Source organism: Oncorhynchus masou, chromosome 32 (assembly GCF_036934945.1).
Source record: "Oncorhynchus masou masou isolate Uvic2021 chromosome 32, UVic_Omas_1.1, whole genome shotgun sequence".
NCBI classification, from domain to species: domain Eukaryota; kingdom Metazoa; phylum Chordata; class Actinopteri; order Salmoniformes; family Salmonidae; genus Oncorhynchus; species Oncorhynchus masou.
Window position 1 is genome coordinate 92,233,082 of NC_088243.1, and position 23,805 is coordinate 92,256,886.

General features: G+C 46.9%; 2 protein-coding genes across 2 annotated transcripts; one reads left to right on the forward strand and one right to left on the reverse strand.

The window, feature by feature from the left end:
- On the reverse strand, positions 1 to 15,603 carry LOC135526800 (neuropeptide Y receptor type 2-like). The gene is made up of 2 exons (XM_064955464.1): positions 15,176 to 15,603; positions 1 to 2,654 (listed from the first exon to the last, which is right to left on the reverse strand). Exon 2 carries the CDS (start codon positions 2,282 to 2,284, stop codon positions 1,193 to 1,195), a length of 1,092 nt encoding a protein of 363 aa, XP_064811536.1. The 5' UTR covers positions 2,285 to 2,654; positions 15,176 to 15,603; the 3' UTR covers positions 1 to 1,192.
- On the forward strand, positions 2,739 to 12,617 carry LOC135527294 (uncharacterized). The gene is made up of 4 exons (XM_064955882.1): positions 2,739 to 2,750; positions 9,352 to 9,933; positions 10,589 to 11,359; positions 11,760 to 12,617. The coding sequence occupies exons 1-4, from the start codon at positions 2,739 to 2,741 to the stop codon at positions 12,615 to 12,617; spliced, it is 2,223 nt and encodes a 740-aa protein (XP_064811954.1).
- Positions 15,604 to 23,805: the final 8,202 nt, after the last annotated feature.

A 23,805-nucleotide genomic window follows, 5' to 3' on the forward strand; every position in this document is an offset into this window, starting at 1 on the left:
GCTCATCCTGTTATAGTCAGTTTTAATGAGTTCTGTTACAACCAAAGATAACGGGCTTGATCAATCAACACGTCTTTGAATTCATTGGACAAGAGTAGTTTAATTATTTAGAATAGACAGTTAGATGGGAGTATAAAACATGCACCTTCTCTCAACTCTGAACTTCAGTCAGGCAGTCATTTTAAGGTAGGTATTCAATGTCAGGTCATTCGATTCAGACAGTTTCACCAGGTTTCATAAGGTCCCTGTAAAGTCCCATATTAATCCTCAAAGAGGACCAAGAGTTTTTCCTGATCCATACCACATGATCTGACCAAGGCTATATAACTAGGACCCAGAGTTTATCCTAGTTATACCACACGGTCAGGTAATTATAGGGTCCAGAGTTTATCCCAGTTATACCACACGGTCAGGTAATTATAGGGTCCAGAGTTTTTCTTGCTCAGGTCGGTGGTGAGGTCAGGAAAAACTCCTGGTCCTAGTCATCATCATTGTTGTGATGCTTTAACAATAATAAGTGCAGCAATTCCTGATTTCCTTTCGGTTGGCACTAATATCACTCCACACAGCAGTATAGTGTCCTGTCCAGTATAGTGTCCTGTCCAGTATAGTGTCCTGTCCAGTATAGTGTCCAGGGGGTGTACTTATTCATCAATATATTATATTAACAGATGCTTTAATCCAAAGTGATTTATGGGCCGTTCTGGTTCACTCTACAGAAACAGGAGATGGACTCCTGCCCTACGGGCCGTTCTGGTTCACTCTACAGAAACAGGAGAGGGACTCCTGCCCTACGGGCCGTTCTGGTTCACTCTACAGAAACAGGAGATGGACTCCTGCCCTACGGGCCGTTCTGGTTCACTCTACAGAAACAGGAGATGGACTCCTGCCCTACGGGCCGTTCTGGTTCACTCTACAGAAACTGGAGATGGACTCCTGCCCTACGGGCCGTTCTGGTTCACTCTACAGAAACAGGAGAGGGACTCCTGCCCTACGGGCCGTTCTGGTTCACTCTACAGAAACAGGAGATGGACTCCTGCCCTACGGGCCGTTCTGGTTCACACAAGGCTTTTTAATTTTTTTTTATAGCAGCCTCAGATTCTCTTTCCAATGGTGCTAATATCACTCCATACAGCAGCCTCAATCAGACGGCAGATCAATCAATCAATCAGACGGCAGATCAATCAACCAATCAGACGGCAGTAGGAGGGTGTCCTCCGTTCCTCCTGTTCAGAGACATCCTCCTTAGTGACCGGGTCCTGAAGGATCCCTCAGGGTGAATACTGTCTGGTTTAGCCTCACACCTGAACACCATGAGGAACCCATTCCTGTAGTTCTTATTCATCCAGCCGTACAGGAGCGGGTTGGCGAAGGTGGAGCACATGGCTACGATGTGGAAGAGAGTATAGATGAGCTTGTATTGTCTTAAGCTGAGGACCAGGTCTAGGTCGCTGGCTAGTTGAAACACGTGGAAGGGTAGCCAGCATGTGGCGAAGACTACAACCACCATAACCAGCATCTTGGTGGTCTTCTTCCTGCGCTGGATGGCGTCGATGCGGCTCGCTGGACTCACGTGGTTCTTCAGCTTCACCCAGATGCAGATATAGGCATAACTGATGATGGAGAGTGGCAGCACGTACTGCAGCAGTAACATAGACAGGCTGTAAATGACCCCGTCTCTGCTGCTGCCGTAAGGCCACTTCTCATAGCAGACTGAGATCCTCAGGTTGATGGACGGGATCTCCTCCTGACGGTACTCTCTGAAGATGGCGAGCGGGCTGGCCAGCACGGCGGACAGCGTCCAGGTGAGAGCCATGATGAGCAGGCTGCTTCGCCAGGTGAGGCGTTGGCCCAGGTGGAACACGATACACCTGTAACGCTCCAGAGCGATGACGGTCAGCGTCAGGATCGATACGTGCACGCTCAGCGCCTGGGCGAACGGGACCATGTGACACAGCACCGCGCCGAACTTCCACTCGTCGAGCAAGGTATAAACCAGTGTGAAGGGTAAACACAGCGTATCCACCAACAGGTCGGCCAGGGCCAGGTTCGCTATGAAGAAGTTAGTGACTGTCCTCATGTTCCGGAAGCGGATGATCATGTAGATGACAAGGGCGTTGCCTACTAGACCCAGTAGGATGATCAGACTATACGCTGTGATCAAAGCAGCCTGGACTCCTACATGCTTGGTGATGTCAGAGTGGAACCCCGGCCGGTCGAGGTGGAGGCTGAGACTGTCGTTACCCAGGATGCCTAGCTGCCAGTGGGTGGAGGTGGTGTCCATGTGGACTGGCTGTTGGAGGGGTCTGTGTTTAAAGGGTTTGAGAGGTCATGTTTTCTGCTGGGAGGGAAGGAGGGAGGATCACTGGAGATGGTCAGTTAGTCCGAATACAGTTTATATAGTCCAAAACTGATGGTAACACTGCAGAGTCCAGTCACTGAGGCCAAATAGTCCCTGGTCCAGATACACTGGGAGCACTGCCTGGTCTGGTCATTCAGTCTACTGGTAGGGAAGACAACACAGCCTGGTCTGGTCTGGTCATTCAGTCTACTGGTAGGGAAGACAACACAGCCTGGTCTGGTCTGGTCATTCAGTCTACTGGTAGGGAAGACAACACAGCCTGGTCTGTCAGTCAGCTGGAAAGTTCAGATACCTGCAGTGGGAAAAAGAACAGATGGAACATTCTCAGTGATAACACAGAGGAGAGAGGTCAGGGGTCAGGTGAAAGACAAATACTATGACGACCAGGGTAAAACATGAGTCTAATATGGGTTGTTAGCTCTCTGATTCTGCAGGAGGTTACAGCTAACTGAGGGAGGTTCATAGATATCCTTGGCTCTCAATATACACCCTGATATACAACATTACTCACCTCCCTCTCTCTGGTCTATCTCTCTCTCTGTCTGTCTCAGGTCTACCTTCCTCTCGATCTCTCTCTGTCTCTCTCTCTCGATCTCTCTCTGTCTCTCTCTCTCTAACTCTCTCTCTCTATCTCGCTCTCTCTCTCGATCTCTCTCGCTCTCTCTCGCTCTCTCTCTCGCTCTCTCTCACTCTCACTCTGTCTCTCTCTCTCTCTGTCTCCATCTCTCTCTCTCTCTCTCTCTCTCTCTCTCTCTCTCTCTCTCTCTCCCCCTCTCTCTCTCTGTCTCCATCTCTCTCTCTCTCTCTCTCTCTCTCTCTAACACTCTCCCTCTCTCTGTTTATCTCTCTCTGTGTACCTGCAATAATGTGCTCTTCATTCTAGGTTGTAATTTGTGGAAGTCTATATAAATCATGACCAGTGGGCATCTCTCCTATAGTTCCCTACCGTCCGGGTTTATGGTCTGTGTGTGTGTGTTTATAATTCATAATCAGTGGGCATCCCTCCTCACTGTGTGTTTATAGGAGAGGGCTTGAGGAGAGAGATGTACTGCTTCATGGCGAACACTGTTTACTGTCTGTGTGTCCTGTGTCTCCACCACACAACCAGAACACTGAAATGACACTCGTACTGCAAAAACATTTCCCAGGTCCAGAAATCTTTAGTTTAGTTTGGAAGATTCCTGATTCTATGGAATCAGAAGGGAGTAATGAATGAAATCCAGAATACTCCCATTTATGGAAAACCTGAGAATTTTAGGAATGTTACTGGTAGTTTGCAACCCCAAATTACACCCTAATCCCTAAATAGTGCACTACTTTAAAGCCCAAGTAGGGTGCTGTTTTATAACTTTCAGAGTTATGAACCTCCCCTTGATCAGCACTAAATTAGCCAGGAGAGGAGTTAATTATTTTATTATATTTTTTATTTAACTTTCATTGAACTAGGCAAGTCAATTAAGAACAAATTCTTATTTACAATGATGGCCTACCAGGAGGCAAAAGTCCTCCTGCGGAGATGGGGGCTGGGATTAAATACCCAATCTAAAACCGTTTTAAAGTAACCTTAAATATCCAATCTAAAACAGTTTTAAAGTAACCTTAAATACCCAATCTAAAACCGTTTTAAAGTAACCTTAAATACCCAATCTAAAACCGTTTTAAAGTAACCTTAAATACCCAATCTAAAACCGTTTTAAAGTAACCTTAAATACCCAATCTAAAACCGTTTTAAAGTAACCTTAAATACCCAATCTAAAACCGTTTTAAAGTAACCTTAAATACCCAATCTAAAACCGTTTTAAAGTAACCTTAAATACCCAATCTAAAACCGTTTTAAAGTAACCTTAAATACCCAATCTAAAACCGTTTTAAAGTAACCTTAAATACCCAATCTAAAACCGTTTTAAAGTAACCTTAAATACCCAATCTAAAACCGTTTTAAAGTAACCTTAAATATCCAATCTAAAACAGTTTTAAAGTAACTTTAAATACCCAATCTAAAACCGTTTTAAAGTAACCTTAAATATCCAATCTAAAACCGTTTTAAAGTAACCTTAAATATCCAATCTAAAACAGTTTTAAAGTAACCTTAAATATCCAATCTAAAACAGTTTTAAAGTAACCTTAAATATCCAATCTAAAACAGTTTTAAAGTAACCTTAAATATCCAATCTAAAACAGTTTTAAAGTAACCTTAAATATCCAATCTAAAACCGTTTTAAAGTAACCTTAAATATCCAATCTAAAACAGTTTTAAAGTAACCTTAAATATCCAATCTAAAACAGTTTTAAAGTAACCTTAAATATCCAATCTAAAACAGTTTTAAAGTAACCTTAAATATCCAATCTAAAACAGTTTTAAAGTAACCTTAAATATCCAATCTAAAACAGTTTTAAAGTAACCTTAAATATCCAATCTAAAACAGTTTTAAAGTAACCTTAAATATCCAATCTAAAACAGTTTTAAAGTAACCTTAAATATCCAATCTAAAACAGTTTTAAAGTAACCTTAAATATCCAATCTAAAACAGTTTTAAAGTAACCTTAAATATCCAATCTAAAACAGTTTTAAAGTAACCTTAAATATCCAATCTAAAACAGTTTTAAAGTAACCTTAAATATCCAATCTAAAACCGTTTTAAAGTAACCTTAAATATCCAATCTAAAACAGTTTTAAAGTAACCTTAAATATCCAATCTAAAACAGTTTTAAAGTAACCTTAAATATCCAATCTAAAACCGTTTTAAAGTAACCTTAAATACCCAATCTAAAACCGTTTTAAAGTAACCTTAAATATCCAATCTAAAACAGTTTTAAAGTAACCTTAAATATCCAATCTAAAACAGTTTTAAAGTAACCTTAAATATCCAATCTAAAACAGTTTTAAAGTAACCTTAAATATCCAATCTAAAACAGTTTTAAAGTAACCTTAAATATCCAATCTAAAACAGTTTTAAAGTAACCTTAAATATCCAATCTAAAACAGTTTTAAAGTAACCTTAAATATCCAATCTAAAACAGTTTTAAAGTATCTTTAAGAATGTATCTCAAATGGCACCTTATCCCCTAAATAGGGTATCTGGTCAAAATTGGTGAAAAATAGGGGATAGGGGATAGGGGCACTATATAGGGGACAGGTGCACTATATAGGGGACAGGGGCACTATATAGGGGACAGGTGCACTATATAGGGGACAGGGGCACTATATAGGGGATAGGGGCACTATATAGGGGACAGGTGCACTATATAGGGGACAGGGGCACTATATAGGGGACAGGGGCACTATATAGGGGACAGGGGCACTATATAGGGGACAGGTGCACTATATAGGGGACAGGTGCACTATATAGGGGACAGGTGCACTATATAGGGGACAGGTGCCCTATATAGGGGACAGGTGCACTATATAGGGGACAGGTGCAATATATAGGGGACAGGTGCACTATATAGGGGACAGGTGCCCTATATATGGGACAGGTGCCCTATATAGGGGACAGGTGCACTATATAGGGGACAGGTGCACTATATAGGGGATAGGTGCACTATATAGGGGACAGGTGCACTATATAGGGGACAGGTGCACTATATAGGGGACAGGTGCACTATATAGGGGACAGGTGCACTATATAGGGGACAGGTGCACTATATAGGGGACAGGTGCCCTATATATGGGACAGGTGCACTATATAGGGGACAGGTGCCCTATATAGGGGACAGGTGCACTATATAGGGGATAGGTGCACTATATAGGGGACAGGTGCACTATATAGGGGACAGGTGCACTATATAGGGGACAGGTGCCCTATATATGGGACAGGTGCCCTATATAGGGGACAGGTGCACTATATAGGGGACAGGTGCACTATATAGGGGATAGGTGCACTATATAGGGGACAGGTGCACTATATAGAGGACAGGTGCACTATATAGAGGACAGGTGCACTATATAGGGGACAGGTCTGAGATCATTTCCTGAGTGAGGTCGTTTCCCGAGTGAGGTCGTTTCCTGTCTGAGATCGTTTCCTGTGTGAGGTCGTTTCCTGTCTGAGATCGTTTCCTGAGTGAGGTCGTTTCCTGTCTGAGGTCGTTTCCTGTCTGAGGTCGTTTCCTGTCTGAGGTCGTTTCCTGTCTGAGGTCGTTTCTCGAGTGAGGTCATTTCCCGAGTGAGGTCGTTTCCCGAGTGAGGTCATTTCCCGAGTGAGGTCGTTTCCCGAGTGAGGTCGTTTCCCGAGTGAAGCTTTGGGACCTAGCGGTTATTTTGTCGTTGTTTAATTGCCTTCCTTATTCTTCTTCCTCCCGATTGTCGTGCGATCCCGCGGCCACCGTTTCTCAGTCAAGTATTCTGCTAATCCTTAACCACTGATTGCGCGTCTCGTCTATTCTCTGCACCTGGGTCCAACCTCACCACTTCCCAGTAGGGTGCCATTTGGGACTCACGAAACACAGCGTGAAGAAAGCTCCTTGATTATTTGCACAAGGGAAAAACTCTATAGATGGTCTCTAAATAGAATCTATTAATTGAAATTCAGCGCACATACCACGCGCATGCAGTGTACTCACCATCTTCCTGCCAGGTAGCTCGCTCAATAGCTGATGATGCCAAATTAAATGTACACGTTGAATTACGTGCAAGTTTGAGGGTGTTCTTGGACCGTGTGTTTGGGGAAACAGAATCATTACTGGCTCAAAAAACAAGCAAGTACGGATGCATCCCAGACCGTACCCTATGCCATGTACACTTCACCACTTTGGTAGGACCTATTACCTGATATGATCTGATATGACCTATTATCTGATAAGATCTGATATGATCTATTACCTGATATGATATGATCTATTATCTGATATGATTTGATATGATCTATTATCTGATATGATCTATTATCTGATATGATATGATCTATTATCTGATATGATTTGATATGATCTATTATCTGATATGATATGATCTATTATCTGATATGATCTATTATCTGATATGATCTGATATGATCTATTATCTGATATGATATGATCTATTATCTGATATGATTTGATATGATCTATTATCTGATATGATCTGACATGATCTATTATCTGATATGATATGATCTATTATCTGATATGATTTGATATGATCTATTATCTGATATGATTTGATATGATCTATTATCTGATATGATATGATCTATTATCTGATATGATTTGATATGATCTATTATCTGAGATGATATGATATGATCTATTATCTGCTATGATATGATATGATCTATTATCTGATATGATCTATTATCTGATATGATATGATATGATCTATTATCTGAGATGATATGATATGATCTATTATCTGATATGATCTGATATGATCTATTATCTGATATGATATGATCTATTATCTGATATGATTTGATATGATCTATTATCTGATATGATTTGATATGATCTATTATCTGATATGATATGATCTATTATCTGATATGATTTGATATGATCTATTATCTGAGATGATATGATATGATCTATTATCTGCTATGATATGATATGATCTACTATCTGATATGATCTATTATCTGATATGATATGATATGATCTATTATCTGAGATGATATGATATGATCGATTATCTGCTATGATATGATATGATCTATTATCTGCTATGATATGATATGATCTATTATCTGATATGATCTATTATATGATATGATATGATCTATTATCTGAGATGATATGATATGATCTATTATCTGATATGATCGGATATGACCTATTATCTGATATTAGGGGTGAGCTAAGTTATCTACCCTCTCAGCACCTCATCCCTCCTAGCCCCAGCCTCCAACCCTCCCAGCCTCAACCTCCATCCCTCCCAGCCTCAGCCTCCATCCCTCCCAGCCTCAGCCTCCAACCCTCCCAGACTCAGCCTCCAACCCTCCCAGCCTCAGCCTCCAACCCTCCCAGACTCAGCCTCCAACCCTCCCAGCCTCAGCCTCCAACCCTCCCAGCCTCAGCCTCCAACCCTCCCAGCCTCAGCCTCCAACCCTCCCCGGCTCATTCTCCAACCCTCTCAGCCTCCAACCCTCCCAGCCTCAGCCTCCAACCGTCCCAGACTCAGCCTCCAACCCTCCCAGCCTCAGCCTCCAACCCTCCCCGGCTCATTCTCCAACCCTCTCAGCCTCCAACCCTCCCAGCCTCAGCCTCCAACCGTCCCAGACTCAGCCTCCAACCCTCCCAGCCTCAGCCTCCAACCCTCCCAGCCTCATCCAACCCTCCCAGCCTCAACCTCCATCCCTCCCAGCCTCAGCCTCCATCCTCCCAGCCTCAGCCTCCAACCCTCCCAGACTCAGCCTCCAACCCTCCCAGACTCAGCCTCCAACCCTCCCAGCCTCAGCCTCCAACCCTCCCAGACTCAGCCTCCAACCCTCCCAGCCTCAGCCTCCAACCCCCCAGCCTCAGCCTCCAACCCTCCCAGCCTCAGCCTCCAACCCTCCCAGCCTCAGCCTCCAACCCTCCCCGGCTCATTCTCCAACCCTCTCAGCCTCAGCCTCCAACCGTCCCAGACTCAGCCTCCAACCCTCCCAGCCTCAGCCTCCAACCCTCCCTGCCTCAACCTCCATCCCTCCCAGCCTCAGCCTCCATCCCTCCCAGCCTCAGCCTCCAACCCTCCCAGCCTCAGCCTCCAACCCTCCCAGCCTCAGCCTCCAACCCACCCCGGCTCATTCTCCAACCCTCTCAGCCTCCAACCCTCCCAGCCTCAGCCTCCAACCGTCCCAGACTCAGCCTCCAACCCTCCCAGCCTCAGCCTCCAACCCTCCCAGCCTCATCCAACCCTCCCAGCCTCAACCTCCATCCCTCCCAGCCTCAGCCTCCATCCCTCCCAGCCTCAGCCTCCAACCCTCCCAGACTCAGCCTCCAACCCTCCCAGCCTCAGCCTCCAACCCTCCCAGACTCAGCCTCCAACCCTCCCAGCCTCAGCCTCCAACCCTCCCAGTCTCATTCTCCAACCCTCTCAGCCTCCAACCCTCCCAGCCTCAGCCTCCAACCCTCCCAGACTCAGTCTCCAACCCTCCCAGCCTCAGCCTCCAACCCTCCCAGACTCAGCCTCCAACCCTCCCAGCCTCAGCCTCCAACCCTCCCAGGCTCAGCCTCCAACCATTCCAGTCTCAGCCTCCAACCCTCCCAGCCTCCAACACTCCCAGCACCTGATCCCTCCCAGCCTCAGTCTGCAACACTACCAGCACCTGATCCCTCCCAGTCTCAGCCTCCAACCCTCCCAGCACCTGATCCCTCCCAGCCTCAGCCTCCATCCCTCCCAGCTTCAGCCTCCAACACTCCCAGCACCTGAACCCTCCCAACCTCAGTCTACAACACTACCAGCACCTGATCCCTCCCAGACTCAGCCTTCAACCCTCCCAGACTCAGCCTCCAACCCTCCCCGGCTCATTCTCCAACCCTCTCAGCCTCCAACCCTCCCAGCCTCAGCCTCCAACCGTCCCAGACTCAGCCTCCAACCCTCCCAGCCTCAGCCTCCAACCCTCCCCGGCTCATTCTCCAACCCTCTCAGCCTCCAACCCTCCCAGCCTCAGCCTCCAACCGTCCCAGACTCAGCCTCCAACCCTCCCAGCCTCAGCCTCCAACCCTCCCAGCCTCATCCAACCCTCCCAGCCTCAACCTCCATCCCTCCCAGCCTCAGCCTCCATCCCTCCCAGCCTCAGCCTCCAACCCTCCCAGACTCAGCCTCCAACCCTCCCAGACTCAGCCTCCAACCCCCCCAGCCTCAGCCTCCAACCCTCCCAGCCTCAGCCTCCAACCCTCCCAGCCTCAGCCTCCAACCCTCCCCGGCTCATTCTCCAACCCTCTCAGCCTCAGCCTCCAACCGTCCCAGACTCAGCCTCCAACCCTCCCAGCCTCAGCCTCCAACCCTCCCAGCCTCAACCTCCATCCCTCCCAGCCTCAGCCTCCATCCCTCCCAGCCTCAGCCTCCAACCCTCCCAGCCTCAGCCTCCAACCCTCCCAGCCTCAGCCTCCAACCCTCCCCGGCTCATTCTCCAACCCTCTCAGCCTCCAACCCTCCCAGCCTCAGCCTCCAACCGTCCCAGACTCAGCCTCCAACCCTCCCAGCCTCAGCCTCCAACCCTCCCAGCCTCATCCAACCCTATCAGCCTCAACCTCCATCCCTCCCAGCCTCAGCCTCCATCCCTCCCAGCCTCAGCCTCCAACCCTCCCAGACTCAGCCTCCAACCCTCCCAGCCTCAGCCTCCAACCCTCCCAGACTCAGCCTCCAACCCTCCCAGCCTCAGCCTCCAACCCTCCCAGTCTCATTCTCCAACCCTCTCAGCCTCCAACCCTCCCAGCCTCAGCCTCCAACCCTCCCAGACTCAGTCTCCAACCCTCCCAGCCTCAGCCTCCAACCCTCCCAGACTCAGCCTCCAACCCTCCCAGCCTCAGCCTCCAACCCTCCCAGGCTCAGCCTCCAACCATTCCAGACTCAGCCTCCAACCCTCCCAGCACCTGATCCCTCCCAGCCTCAGTCTGCAACACTACCAGCACCTGATCCCTCCCAGTCTCAGCCTCCAACCCTCCCAGCACCTGATCCCTCCCAGCCTCAGCCTCCAACCCTCCCAGCACCTGATCCCTCCCAGCCTCAGCCTCCAACCCTCCCAGCACCTGATCCCTCCCAGCTTCAGCCTCCAACACTCCCAGCACCTGAACCCTCCCAGCTTCAGCCTCCAACACTCCCAGCACCTGAACCCTCCCAACCTCAGTCTACAACACTACCAGCACCTGATCCCTCCCAGACTCAGCCTCCAACCCTCCCAGCCTCAGCCTCCAACCCTCCCCGGCTCATTCTCCAACCCTCTCAGCCTCCAACCCTCCCAGCCTCAGCCTCCAACCCTCCCAGCCTCAGCCTCCAACCGTCCCAGACTCAGCCTCCAACCCTCCCAGACTCAGCCTCCAACCCTCCCCGGCTCATTCTCCAACCCTCTCAGCCTCCAACCCTCCCAGCCTCAGCCTCCAACCGTCCCAGACTCAGCCTCCAACCCTCCCAGCCTCAGCCTCCAACCCTCCCAGCCTCATCCAACCCTCCCAGCCTCAACCTCCATCCCTCCCAGCCTCAGCCTCCATCCCTCCCAGCCTCAGCCTCCAACCCTCCCAGACTCAGCCTCCAACCCTCCCAGACTCAGCCTCCAACCCTCCCAGACTCAGCCTCCAACCCTCCCAGCCTCAGCCTCCATCCCTCCCAGTCTCAGCCTCCAACCTACCCAGCCTCAGCCTCCATCCCTCCCAGCCTCAGCCTCCAACCCTCCAAGCCTCAGCCTCCAACCCTCCCAGCCTCAGCCTCCAACCCTCCCAGCCTCAGCCTCCAACCCTCCCAGCCTCATCCTCCAACCCTCCCAGTCTCATTCTCCAACCCTCTCAGCCTCCAACCCTCCCAGCCTCAGCCTCCAACCCTCCCAGACTCAGTCTCCAACCCTCCCAGCCTCAGCCTCCAACCCTCCCAGACTCAGCCTCCAACCCTCCCAGCCTCAGCCTCCAACCCTCCCAGGCTCAGGCTCCAACCATTCCAGACTCAGCCTCCAACCCTCCCAGCCTCCAACACTCCCAGCACCTGATCCCTCCCAGTCTCAGCCTCCAACCCTCCCAGCACCTGATCCCTCCCAGTCTCAGCCTCCAACCCTCCCAGCACCTGATCCCTCCCAGTCTCAGCCTCCAACCCTCCCAGCACCTGATCCCTCCCAGCCTCAGCCTCCAACCCTCCCAGCACCTGATCCCTCCCAGCTTCAGCCTCCAACACTCCCAGCACCTGAACCCTCCCAGCTTCAGCCTCCAACACTCCCAGCACCTGAACCCTCCCAACCTCAGTCTACAACACTACCAGCACCTGATCCCTCCCAGACTCAGCCTCCAACCCTCCCAGACTCAGCCTCCAACCCTCCCCGGCTCATTCTCCAACCCTCTCAGCCTCCAACCCTCCCAGCCTCAGCCTCCAACCGTCCCAGACTCAGCCTCCAACCCTCCCAGCCTCAGCCTCCAACCCTCCCCGGCTCATTCTCCAACCCTCTCAGCCTCCAACCCTCCCAGCCTCAGCCTCCAACCGTCCCAGACTCAGCCTCCAACCCTCCCAGCCTCAGCCTCCAACCCTCCCAGCCTCATCCAACCCTCCCAGCCTCAACCTCCATCCCTCCCAGCCTCAGCCTCCATCCCTCCCAGCCTCAGCCTCCAACCATTCCAGTCTCAGCCTCCAACCCTCCCAGCCTCCTACACTCCCAGCACCTGAACCCTCCCAACCTCAGTCTACAACACTACCAGCACCTGATCCCTCCCAGACTCAGCCTCCAACCCTCCCAGCCTCAGCCTCCAACCCTCCCCGGCTCATTCTCCAACCCTCTCAGCCTCCAACCCTCCCAGCCTCAGCCTCCAACCCTCCCAGCCTCAGCCTCCAACCCTCCCAGCCTCATCCAACCCTCCCAGCCTCAACCTCCATCCCTCCCAGACTCAGCCTCCAACCCTCCCAGCCTCAGCCTCCAACCCTCCCAGCCTCAGCCTCCAACCCTCCCAGCCTCAGCCTCCAACCCTCCCAGCAATTCAGCTCCAGGGGAGACCAACACAGATACAATGGAAGGCCAGAAGGAAGTCAGACTGAAATATGCAATCAGAAGCCTGCATGTGCCTGGGTCAGAAATACGGCTTGTCGATGAATACATCTATCTGGGTTGGTGGGTTTGTGTTTATTATGGGTTATGGTTTTATTAGGGTTTGTGTTTATTATGCAGGCTATACTAAGATTGGGACCAGAACAACTGCCTTCCTACACTTAGCATTATAAAACAACCTTCCTTCGGTCTCAGCTTTAACCACTCTTTGTCAACGTGTCGCTGTCAGCAGACATATGGTAATAACATTCAGCCAGACAGACAGACAGGGGGATAGACGGACAGACAGGGGGACAGACAGACAGACAGGGGGATAGACGGGGATAGACAGACAGACAGGGGGATACAGGGGGATACAGGGGGATAGACGGGGATAGACAGACAGACAGGGGGATACAGGGGGATAGACAGGCAGACAGACAGACAGGGGGATACAGGGGGATAGACAGGCAGACGGGGGGATCGACAGACAGACAGGGGGATACAGGGGGATAGACAGACAGACAGGGGGATAGACAGACAGACAGACAGACAGGGGGATAGACAGACAGACAGACAGACAGACAGACAGACAGACAGACAGACAGGGGGATAGACAGGGGGATAGACGGGGATAGACGGACAGACAGACAGACAGACAGACAGACAGACAGACATACGGGGGGATAGACAGACGGGGGGATAGACAGACAGACGGGGGGATAGACAGACAGACGGGGGGATAGACAGACAGACAGGGGGATAGACAGACAGACAGACAGACAGACAGACAGACAGACAGGGGGATACAGGGGGATAGACAGACAGACAGGGGGATAGACAGACAGACAGGGGGATAGACAGACAGACAGACAGACAGACAGACAGGGGGATAGACAGACAGACAGACAGGGGGATAGACAGACAGACAGACAGGGGGATAGACAGACAGACATACAGGGGGATAGACAGACAGACAGGGGGATAGACAGACAGACAGGGGGATAGACAGGGGGATAGACAGACAGACATACAGGGGGATAGACAGACAGACATACAGGGGGATAGACGGGGATAGACGGGGAGACAGACGAGGACAGACAGACAGGGGGACAGAGAATGGGTGCTATCTCAAGTATTTGGTGCTTAGTAATTGTCTCCAGGGCTTTCTAAAGAGCAGGCGTTTGTCTGCAATAAGCTGTAACCAGCCATGAACCAACACATACAAAAAACTACTAGTAAAATGTATGTCTCTCTCTCTCTCAACTAGTAAAATGTATGTCTCTCTCTCTCTCAACTAGTAAAATGTATGTCTCTCTCTCTCTCAACTAGTAAAATGTATGTCTCTCTCTCTCAACTAGCAAAATGTATGTCTCTCTCTCTCTCTCAACTAGTAAAATGTATGTCTCTCTCTCTCTCTCTCAACTAGTAAAATGTATGTCTCTCTCTCAACTAGTAAAATGTATGTCTCTCTCTCTCTCTCTCAACTAGTAAAATGTATGTCTCTCTCTCTCTCTCAACTAGCAAAATGTATGTCTCTCTCTCTCTCTCTCAACTAGTAAAATGTATGTCTCTCTCTCTCAACTAGCAAAATGTATGTCTCTCTCTCTCTCTCTCAACTAGCAAAATGTATGTCTCTCTCTCTCTCTCTCAACTAGTAAAATGTATGTCTCTCTCTCAACTAGTAAAATGTATGTCTCTCTCTCTCTCTCTCTCAACTAGCAAAATGTATGTCTCTCTCAACTAGCAAAATGTATGTCTCTCTCTCTCTCTCAACTAGTAAAATGTAGACTTTGATGTAGACTTTACTATCGATGTGTAAATCTCACGATTTATGTACGACACTATCACTAACTCACCATCGTAGATGTTTAAAGGTTACTTTAATCACCCTATTCATGATTTAATGACTGTCTGTTATTGTGTTTTAGGGCTTGAGGCTATATGCTTGTTATTTCATTATGCCTCAGTAGCCACTATTTACCAAAGACAGTGCTGATACATTGAGTCAGAATCCATCACTGAACCGGGAGGTGATGAAAGTGTGTTGGATGTAACTATTGAATAATTACCCTATTCACCGTGACATACACCGTCCCTCTTTGATCATCACATTATCAAGAGAAATGTTTCATCATGTCAATGCTTCAAATCAGTTCAATAAATAAAACTGCGTACATCTTCCACACGTTCAAGTACTCACCTTCCCCACGTCTGAGTCGCTCCTTGGTAAACGAGTCAAATGAGGTGTTGCACGGAAACAAGTGAAAATCCTGAAGCTCCTCTGAAGCAGAGAGCGGAGTGAAGCACGGAGTGAAGCACGGAGTGAAGCACGGAGTGAAGCACGGAGTGAAGCACGGAGTGAAGCACGGAGTGAAGCACGCATATGCTGCATGTGCTCTCTCTCCTTTTATTTCTCTCTCTCCCTCCTCTCCCTCTCTCTCTCTCCTTCAATTTATCTCTCCTTTTCTCCCTCTCGGTCTCTGTCTCTCTCTCTCCTTTTCTTTATCTCTCCCTCTCTCTCTCTCCTTTTCTTTCTCTCTCTCCTTTTCTTTATCTCTCCCTCTCTCTCTCTCCTTTTCTTTCTCTCTCTCCTTTTCTTTATCTTTCCCTCTCTCTCTCTCTCCTTCAATTTATCTCTCCTTTTCTACCTCTCGGTCTCTCTCTCTCTCTCCTTTTCTTTATCTCTCCCTCTCTCTCTCTCCTTTTCTTTCTCTCTCTCCTTTTCTTTATATCTCTCTCTCTCCTTTTCTTTCTCTCTCTCCTTTTCTTTATCTATCCCTCTCTCTCTCTCCTTTTCTTTCTCTCTCTCCTTTTCTTTATCTATCCCTCTCTCTCTCCTTTTCTTTCTCTCTCTCCTTTTCTTTATCTCTCCCTCTCTCTCTCTCCTTCAATTTATCTCTCCTTTTCTCCCTCTCGGTCTCTGTCTCTCTCTCTCCTTTTCTTTATCTCTCCCTCTCTCTCTCCTTTTCTTTCTCTCTCTCCTTTTCTTTATCTCTCCCTCTCTCTCTCCTTCAATTTATCTCTCCTTTTCTACCTCTCGGTCTCTGTCTCTCTCTCCTTTTCTTTATATCTCTCTCTCTCCTTTTCTTTCTCTCTCTCCTTTTCTTTATCTATCCCTCTCTCTCTCTCCTTTTCTTTCTCTCTCTCCTTTTCTTTATCTCTCCCTCTCTCTCTCTCCTTCAATTTATCTCTCCTTTTCTCCCTCTCGGTCTCTGTCTCTCTCTCTCCTTTTCTTTATCTCTCCCTCTCTCTCTCCTTTTCTTTCTCTCTCTCCTTTTCTTTATCTATCCCTCTCTCTCTCTCCTTTTCTTTCTCTCTCTCCTTTTCTTTATCTCTCCCTCTCTCTCTCTCTCCTTCAATTTATCTCTCCTTTTCTACCTCTCGGTCTCTCTCTCTCTCTCCTTTTCTTTATCTCTCTCTCTCCTTCAATTTATCTCTCCTTGTCTCCCTCTCAGTCTCTCTCCTTTTATTTCTCTCTCTCCTTGTCTCCCTCTCAGTCTCTCTCTCCTTTTATTTCTCTCTCTCCTTTTCTCCCTCTCGGTCTCTCTCTCTCTCTCTCCTTTTCTTTATCTCTCTCTCTCCTTTTTTTCTCTCTCTGTCTCCTTCAATTTCTCTCCTTTACTCTCTCTCTCTCTCTCCTTCAATTTATCTCTCCTTTTCTCTCTCTCTCTCTCCTTTTCTTTCTCTCTCTCTCCTTTTCTTTCTCTCCCTCTCTCTCTCTCCTTCAATTTATCTCTCATTTTCTCTCTCTCTCTCGCTCTCCTCCAATTTATCTCTCCTTTTCTCTCTCTCTCTCTCTCTGTATATATCTCTCTCTCTCTCTCTCTGTATCTCTCTCTCTCTCTCTCTCTGTATTTCTCTCTCTCTCTCTCCTTTTCTTTATATCTCCCTCTCTCTCTCTCCTTCAATTTCTCTCTCCTTTTTTCTCTCCCTCTCTTCCTCTCTCTTTCTCTCAATTCAATTCAAGGGCTTTATTGGCATGGGAAACATGTGTTAACATTGCCAAAGCAAGTGAGGTAGATAATTATATAAAGTGAATATATAAAGTGAAATAAACAATAAAAATTAACAGTAAACATCACACATACAGAAGTTTCAAAACAATAAAGCCATCATTACAAATGTCATATTATATATATATATATATATATATATATATATATATATATACAGTGTTTTAACAATGTACAAATGGTAAAGGACACAAGATAAAATAAATAAGCATAGATATGGGTTGTATTTAGTGTTCTTCACTGGTTGCCCTTTTCTCGTGGCAACAGGTCACAAATCTTGCTGCTGTGATGGCACACTGTGGAATTTCAACCAGTAGATATGGGAGTTTTTCAAAATTGGATGTGTTTTGAAATTCTTTGTGGATCTGTGTAATCTGAGGGAAATATGTCTCTCTAATATGGTCATACATTGGGCAGGAGGTTAGGAAGTGCAGCTCAGTTTCCACCTCATTTTCTGGGCAGTGAGCACATAGCCTGTCTTCTCTTGAGAGCCATGTCTGCCTACGGCGGCCTTTCTCAATAGCAAGGCTATGCTCACTGAGTCTGTACATAGTCAAAGCTTTCCTTAAGTTGGCGTCAGTCACAGTGGTCAGGTATTCTGCCACTGTGTACTCCCTGTTTAGGGCCAAATAGCTTTCTAGTTTGCTCTGTTTTTTTGTTAATTCTTTCCAATATGTCATGTAATTATCTTTTTGTTTTCTCATGATTTGGTTGGGTCTAATTGTGCTGCTGTCCTGGGGCTCTGTAGGGTGTGTTTGTGTTTGTGAACAGAGACCCAGGACCAGCTTGCTTAGGGGACTCTTCTCCAGGTTCATGGGCTCTATGACTGATTCAAGTATTTTTAGCCAAATCCTAATTGGTATGTTGAAATTTATGTTACTTTTGATGGCATAGAATGCCCTTCTTGCCTTGTCTCTCAGATCGTTCACATCTTTGTGGAAGTTACTTGTGGCGCTGATGTTTAGGCCAAGGTATGTATAGTCTCTCCCTCTCTCTCTCTCCTTTATCTCTCCCTCTCTCTCTCATTTTCTTTATTATCTCTCTCCTTTTATTTCTCTCTCTCCTTTTATTTCTCTCTCCTTTTATTTCTCTCTCTCTCTCTCTCTCTCTCTCTCTCTCTCTCTCGATCTCCTTTTATTTCTCTCTCTTTCTCGATCTCCTTTTATTTCTCTCTCTCTCTCGATCTCCTTTTATTTCTCTCTCTCTCTCGATCTCCTTTTATTTCTCTCTCTCTCTCTCTCGATCTCCTTTTATTTCTCTCTCGATCTCCTTTTAATTCTCTCTCTCTCTCGATCTCCTTTAATTTCTCTCCCTCTCTCTCCATTTCTTTCTCTCTTTCTCTCTTTCTCTCTCTCTCCTTTCTCACTCTCCTTTCTCTCTCCTTTTATTTCTCTCTCTCCTTTATTCCTCTCTCTCCCTCTCTCCATTTCTTTCTCTCTCTCTCCCTCTCTCTCCCTCTCTCCATCTCTTTCTCTCTCTCTCTCTTTTTATTTCTCTCTCTCTTCTTTTATTTCTCTCTCTCTCTCCCTCTCTCTCCATTTCTTTCTCTCGCTCTCCTTTCTCTCTCTCCTTTCTCTCTCTCTCTCTCTCTCTCTCTCTCTCTCTCTCTCTCTCTCTCTCTCTCTCTCCTTTTATTTCTCTCTCTCTCACTCTCGCTCTCTCTCGATTTCTTTCTCTCGCTCTCCTTTCTCTCTCTCCTTTCTCTCTCTCTCCCTCTCTCCTTTTATTTCTCTCTCTCGATCTCCTTTAATTTCTCTCCCTCTCTCTCCATTTCTTTCTCTCTTTCTCTCTTTCTCTCTCTCTCTCCTTTCTCACTCTCCTTTCTCTCTCCTTTTATTTCTCTCTCTCCTTTATTCCTCTCTCTCCCTCTCTCCATTTCTTTCTCTCTCTCTCCCCATCTCTTTCTCTCTCTCTCTCTCTCTCTCTCTCTCTCTTTTTATTTCTCTCTCTTCTTTTATTTCTCTCTCTCCCTCTCTCTCCATTTCTTTCTCTCGCTCTCCTTTCTCTCTCTCCTTTCTCTCTCTCTCCCTCTCTCCTTTTATTTCTCTCTCTCTCACTCTCGCTCTCTCTCCATTTCTTTCTCTCGCTCTCCTTTCTCTCTCTCTCTCTCTCTCCTTTCTCTCTCTCCTTTCTCTCTCTCTCTCTCTCTCTCTCTCTCTCTCTCTCTCTCTCTCTCTCTCTCTCTCTCTCCTTTTATTTTGGTCAACTGTTTTTCCATTACTGTGGTTGATGCATAATGCTGCCTGATTGTTAGGTTCAATATCTCAAGAACTCTTCTTCTTCAGGTTTCTGGGTCCACAGCGTTACGGCACACAGACAAATACAGTGTTTTTGTTAGATCACGGAGACAGAGTCAGCTCTCAGGAGATCACGGAGACAGAGTCAGCCACGTAAAAAGAGAAAGATACATTGAATAATTAATGATTAATGAGCAAAAAGTAGTGCACTACATAGGGAATAGGGTGCATTTGGGAGACAGAAATATCAGATGTTGGTGTTATCCAACTCACCTTCACATATTCAGAATGGGTCTGCTGTCTACATCACAACATGTGTGGGTGTTTGACTGCCCGAAACAAGGCTGCACCTGGTAGTGTTCTGAGATGTAATAATAGACCTTGGCGGAATAACTCTGTTGTATGTTCCAAATGGCACCCTATTCCCTATGGGCTCTGGTCCAAATGGCACCCTATTCCCTATGGGCTCTGGTCCAAATGGCACCCTATTCCCTATGGGCTCTGGTTAAAATGGCACCCTATTCCCTATGGGCTCTGGTCCAAATGGCACACTATTCCCTATGGGCTCTGGTCCAAATGGCACCCTATTCCCTATGGGATCTGGTCAAATGGCACCCTATTCCCTATGGGCTCTGGTCCAAATGGCACCCTATTCCCTATGGGCTCTGGTTAAAATGGCACCCTATTCCCTATGGGCTCTGGTCCAAATGGCACACTATTCCCTATGGGCTCTGGTCCAAATGGCACCCTATTCCCTATGGGCTCTGGTCCAAATGGCACCCTATTCCCTATGGGCTCTGGTTAAAATGGCACCCTATTCCCTATGGGCTCTGGTTAAAATGGCACCCTATTCCCTATGGGCTCTGGTCCAAATGGCACCCTATTCCCTATGGGCTCTGGTCCAAATGGCACCCTATTCCCTATGGGCTCTGGTCCAAATGGCACCCTATTCCCTATGGGCTCTGGTCAAAATGGCACCCTATTCCCTATGGGCTCTGGTCAAAATGGCACCCTATTCCCTATGGGCTCTGGTCAAAATGGCACCCTATTCCCTATGGGCTCTGGTTAAAATGGCACCCTATTCCCTATGGGCTCTGGTTAAAATGGCACCCTATTCCCTATGGGCTCTGGTTAAAATGGCACCCTATTCCCTATGGGCTCTGGTTAAAATGGCACCCTATTCCCTATGGGCTCTGGTTAAAATGGCACCCTATTCCCTATGGGCTCTGGTCCAAATGGCACCCTATTCCCTATGGGCTCTGGTTAAAATGGCACCCTATTCCCTATGGGCTCTGGTCAAAATGGCACCCTATTCCCTATGGGCTCTGGTTAAAATGGCACCCTATTCCCTATGGGCTCTGGTCCAAATGGCACCCTATTCCCTATGGGCTCTGGTTAAAATGGCACCCTATTCCCTATGGGCTCTGGTTAAAATGGCACCCTATTCCCTATGGGCTCTGGTCAAAATGGCACCCTATTCCCTATGGGCTCTGGTCAAAATGGCACCCTATTCCCTATGGGTTCTGGTCAAAATGGCACCCTATTCCCTATGGGCTCTGGTCCAAATGGCACCCTATTCCCTATGGGTTCTTGTCAAAATGGCACCCTATTCCCTATGGGCTCTGGTCAAAATGGCACCCTATTCCCTATGGGTTCTGGTCAAAATGGCACCCTATTCCCTATGGGCTCTGGTCAAAATGGCACCCTATTCCCTATGGGCTCTGGTCAAAATGGAACCCTATTCCCTATGGGTTCTGGTCAAATGGCACCCTATTCCCTATGGGATCTGGTCAAATGGCACCCTATTCCCTATGGGATCTGGTCAAATGGCACCCTATTCCCTATGGGATCTGGTCAAATGGCACCCTATTCCTTATGGGCTCTGGTCAAAATGGCACCCTATTCCCTATGGGATCTGGTCAAATGGCACCCTATTCCCTATGGGATCTGGTCAAATGGCACCCTATTCCCTATGGGCTCTGGTCAAATGGCACCCTATTCCCTATGGGATCTGGTCAAATGGCACCCTATTCCCTATGGGCTCTGGTCAAAATGGCACCCTATTCCCTATGGGCTCTGGTCAAAATGGCACCCTATTCCCTATGGGCTCTGGTCAAAATGGCACCCTATTCCCTATGGGATCTGGTCAAATGGCACCCTATTCCAGTTTGTTATCCAATGATTGCACGTTGGCTAATAGGATGGATGGTAGAGGCAGGTTACCCACTCACCGTCGGATCCTTACAAAGCACCCCGACCTACATCCCTGATATCTCTGTCTCCTCTTTATTACAATGACGGGGAATTGAGCCTTGTCCAGTTAAGAGAACTGTTTTCTGCCCCTCCCAAAATATGTAATTTGTGGATAATTGACCCTCTTTCATGGTACTCCCCCACAAACAGGACCAAGCCTGGCCTGCTGAGGAGTGATGTACTCCATCCTAGCTGGAGGGGTGCTCTCATCTTATCTATCAACAACCCCTCTAGCTCCACAATGAGATAGGGTGGAGGCTAGGCAGCAGGCTGTCAGCCAGGCTGTTAGCCAGCCTGCCATCTTAGTGGAGCCCCGAGCACAGTCAGTGTCGTCAGCTCAGTTTTCCACATCAAATTAAATCAAATGATACAACCGCCCCCCAAAAACATATTTTAATTCCAGGTTGTAAGGCAACAAAATAGGAAAAATGCTTAGTTTAAATACTTTCGCAGCCACTGTATGTTGAACATAATAAATGGCTCCCTGTCCTCTGGATGACCAAACTCACTAAAAGTGGCAATAATAAAGCCTCTCCTGAAAAAGCCAAATCTTGACCCGGATAAAAATACAAAATACAAAAGTTTTAGAACACTGTCGTGTCTTTACTATCGGTTACGGTTTTCTTCTGGTGAAAGAGGAGGACCAAAACGCAGTGTGGTTATCTTTATACATCTTTAATGAAAGATGAAAAATAGAACAATATACAAAACAAGAAATGTGAAAAACCGAACCAGCCCTATCTGGTGCAACAAACACAGAGACAGGAACAATCACCCACGAACTAACCAAAGAATATGGCTGCCTAAATATGGTTCCTAATCAGAGACAACGATAAACACCTGCCTCTGATTGAGAACCACTTCAGACAGCCATAGACTTTCCTGGACAACTGTACTGAACACAACCCCATAAATCTAATAAACCCCTAGACAATTCGAAACACAATAAATCACCAATGTCAAACCCTGGCCTAACCAAAATAATAAAGAAAACACAGAATACTAAGGCCAGGGCGTGACACTATCATTAAATGAAAACTTTTAGTTTTTATTAAAGATTCTCTGTAATCAGTATTACGCGATTAAACTGATTAATCATGTAACTGTAATTAACTAGGAAGTCGGGGCACCAAGGAAAATATTCAGATCGCAAAGTTATAATTTCCTAATATAACTTTTCAGATATTTTATCTGGTCAATTAGTCTTCTGATTAATGAATTATTTACTTTACCTCACGTTAGTCTCATTCCAAACGTCGTAAATTGTTGGTTATCTGCACGAACCCAGTCTTCACTATGAGTCATCCATACATCAATTGTCTTAAATCATTTATTTATTACTAAGTAATTCACAGAAATGCATAAAAAAACTAAGTGAATATGGTTACAAGAAATGATGGGGGAATGTGCCCCTAGTGGGCTGAACCGGCATGGCGGCTTGTTGTACAAAAGGGAAGTGGGGGTCGACTGAGAAGACACTACAGAGTTGATAATTATAACAATTGAAATGCTAATCCTTTGCACATGAATGCTCACTAATTTGGGAACAATTGCAATCGATATATATATTTACTCTCAGTGTGTCGTCGGGAACTCTGCTGAAAAGTTAGTTTCTGTTGGAGAGTTTCCGTCCTCTCTCTCTCTCTCTGGTGGTTAGAATGGATAGTTCAGAGTGACGTTCATTCATTTCCTTATAGAATGGATGTTTCGGCAGTTGTCGTTCAATGATACCGAATTCCTAGCTGCAGACTAGTAATTAATATCAAGACTTGCTCTTATTCTGTCGGTATCGATAGTCTAAGAGTTTAACCACGTGGGATGTTTAAAAGATTCAGCAATCGTCTAAAAACCTTGGCACTCTTGTTATCGAGGTAAGTTGGTCTGCAACCTTTGTCCTCTCGTAATTAAGAGAAACATGGTCTCGTGATAGAAAACCCGAGTGGGGGTTTTATTCGGAAGGGCAGAAAAGGGCCTGTCCTTGGGCTCAGATCCTCTGATTTAGTTAAACTCAAAAGGGAATTGGAGTTTCCTTCATTAAACAGTCCAAAATCACATGACACAATTTTACAAACAGTATCATCCTCACTCATTCATCTTATACAACAATTAGATGTAAACCTCATATCTGAGGCTATTATATAAACAGCGTTATGGTATGTGGCCGCACCGTCTCCCATGAGCTTCCCCAAGTAGTGACAAACGGACCAGTTCGTAGCTGGATTCTTCACCCATCTTTTATACTTTCTCCAGAACATAAATGTTGTTCGGACCTCAAGTTCTGTGAGGTGGAAGAAATTCCTTTGTTCTCTATGAAAATTCAGGATCTT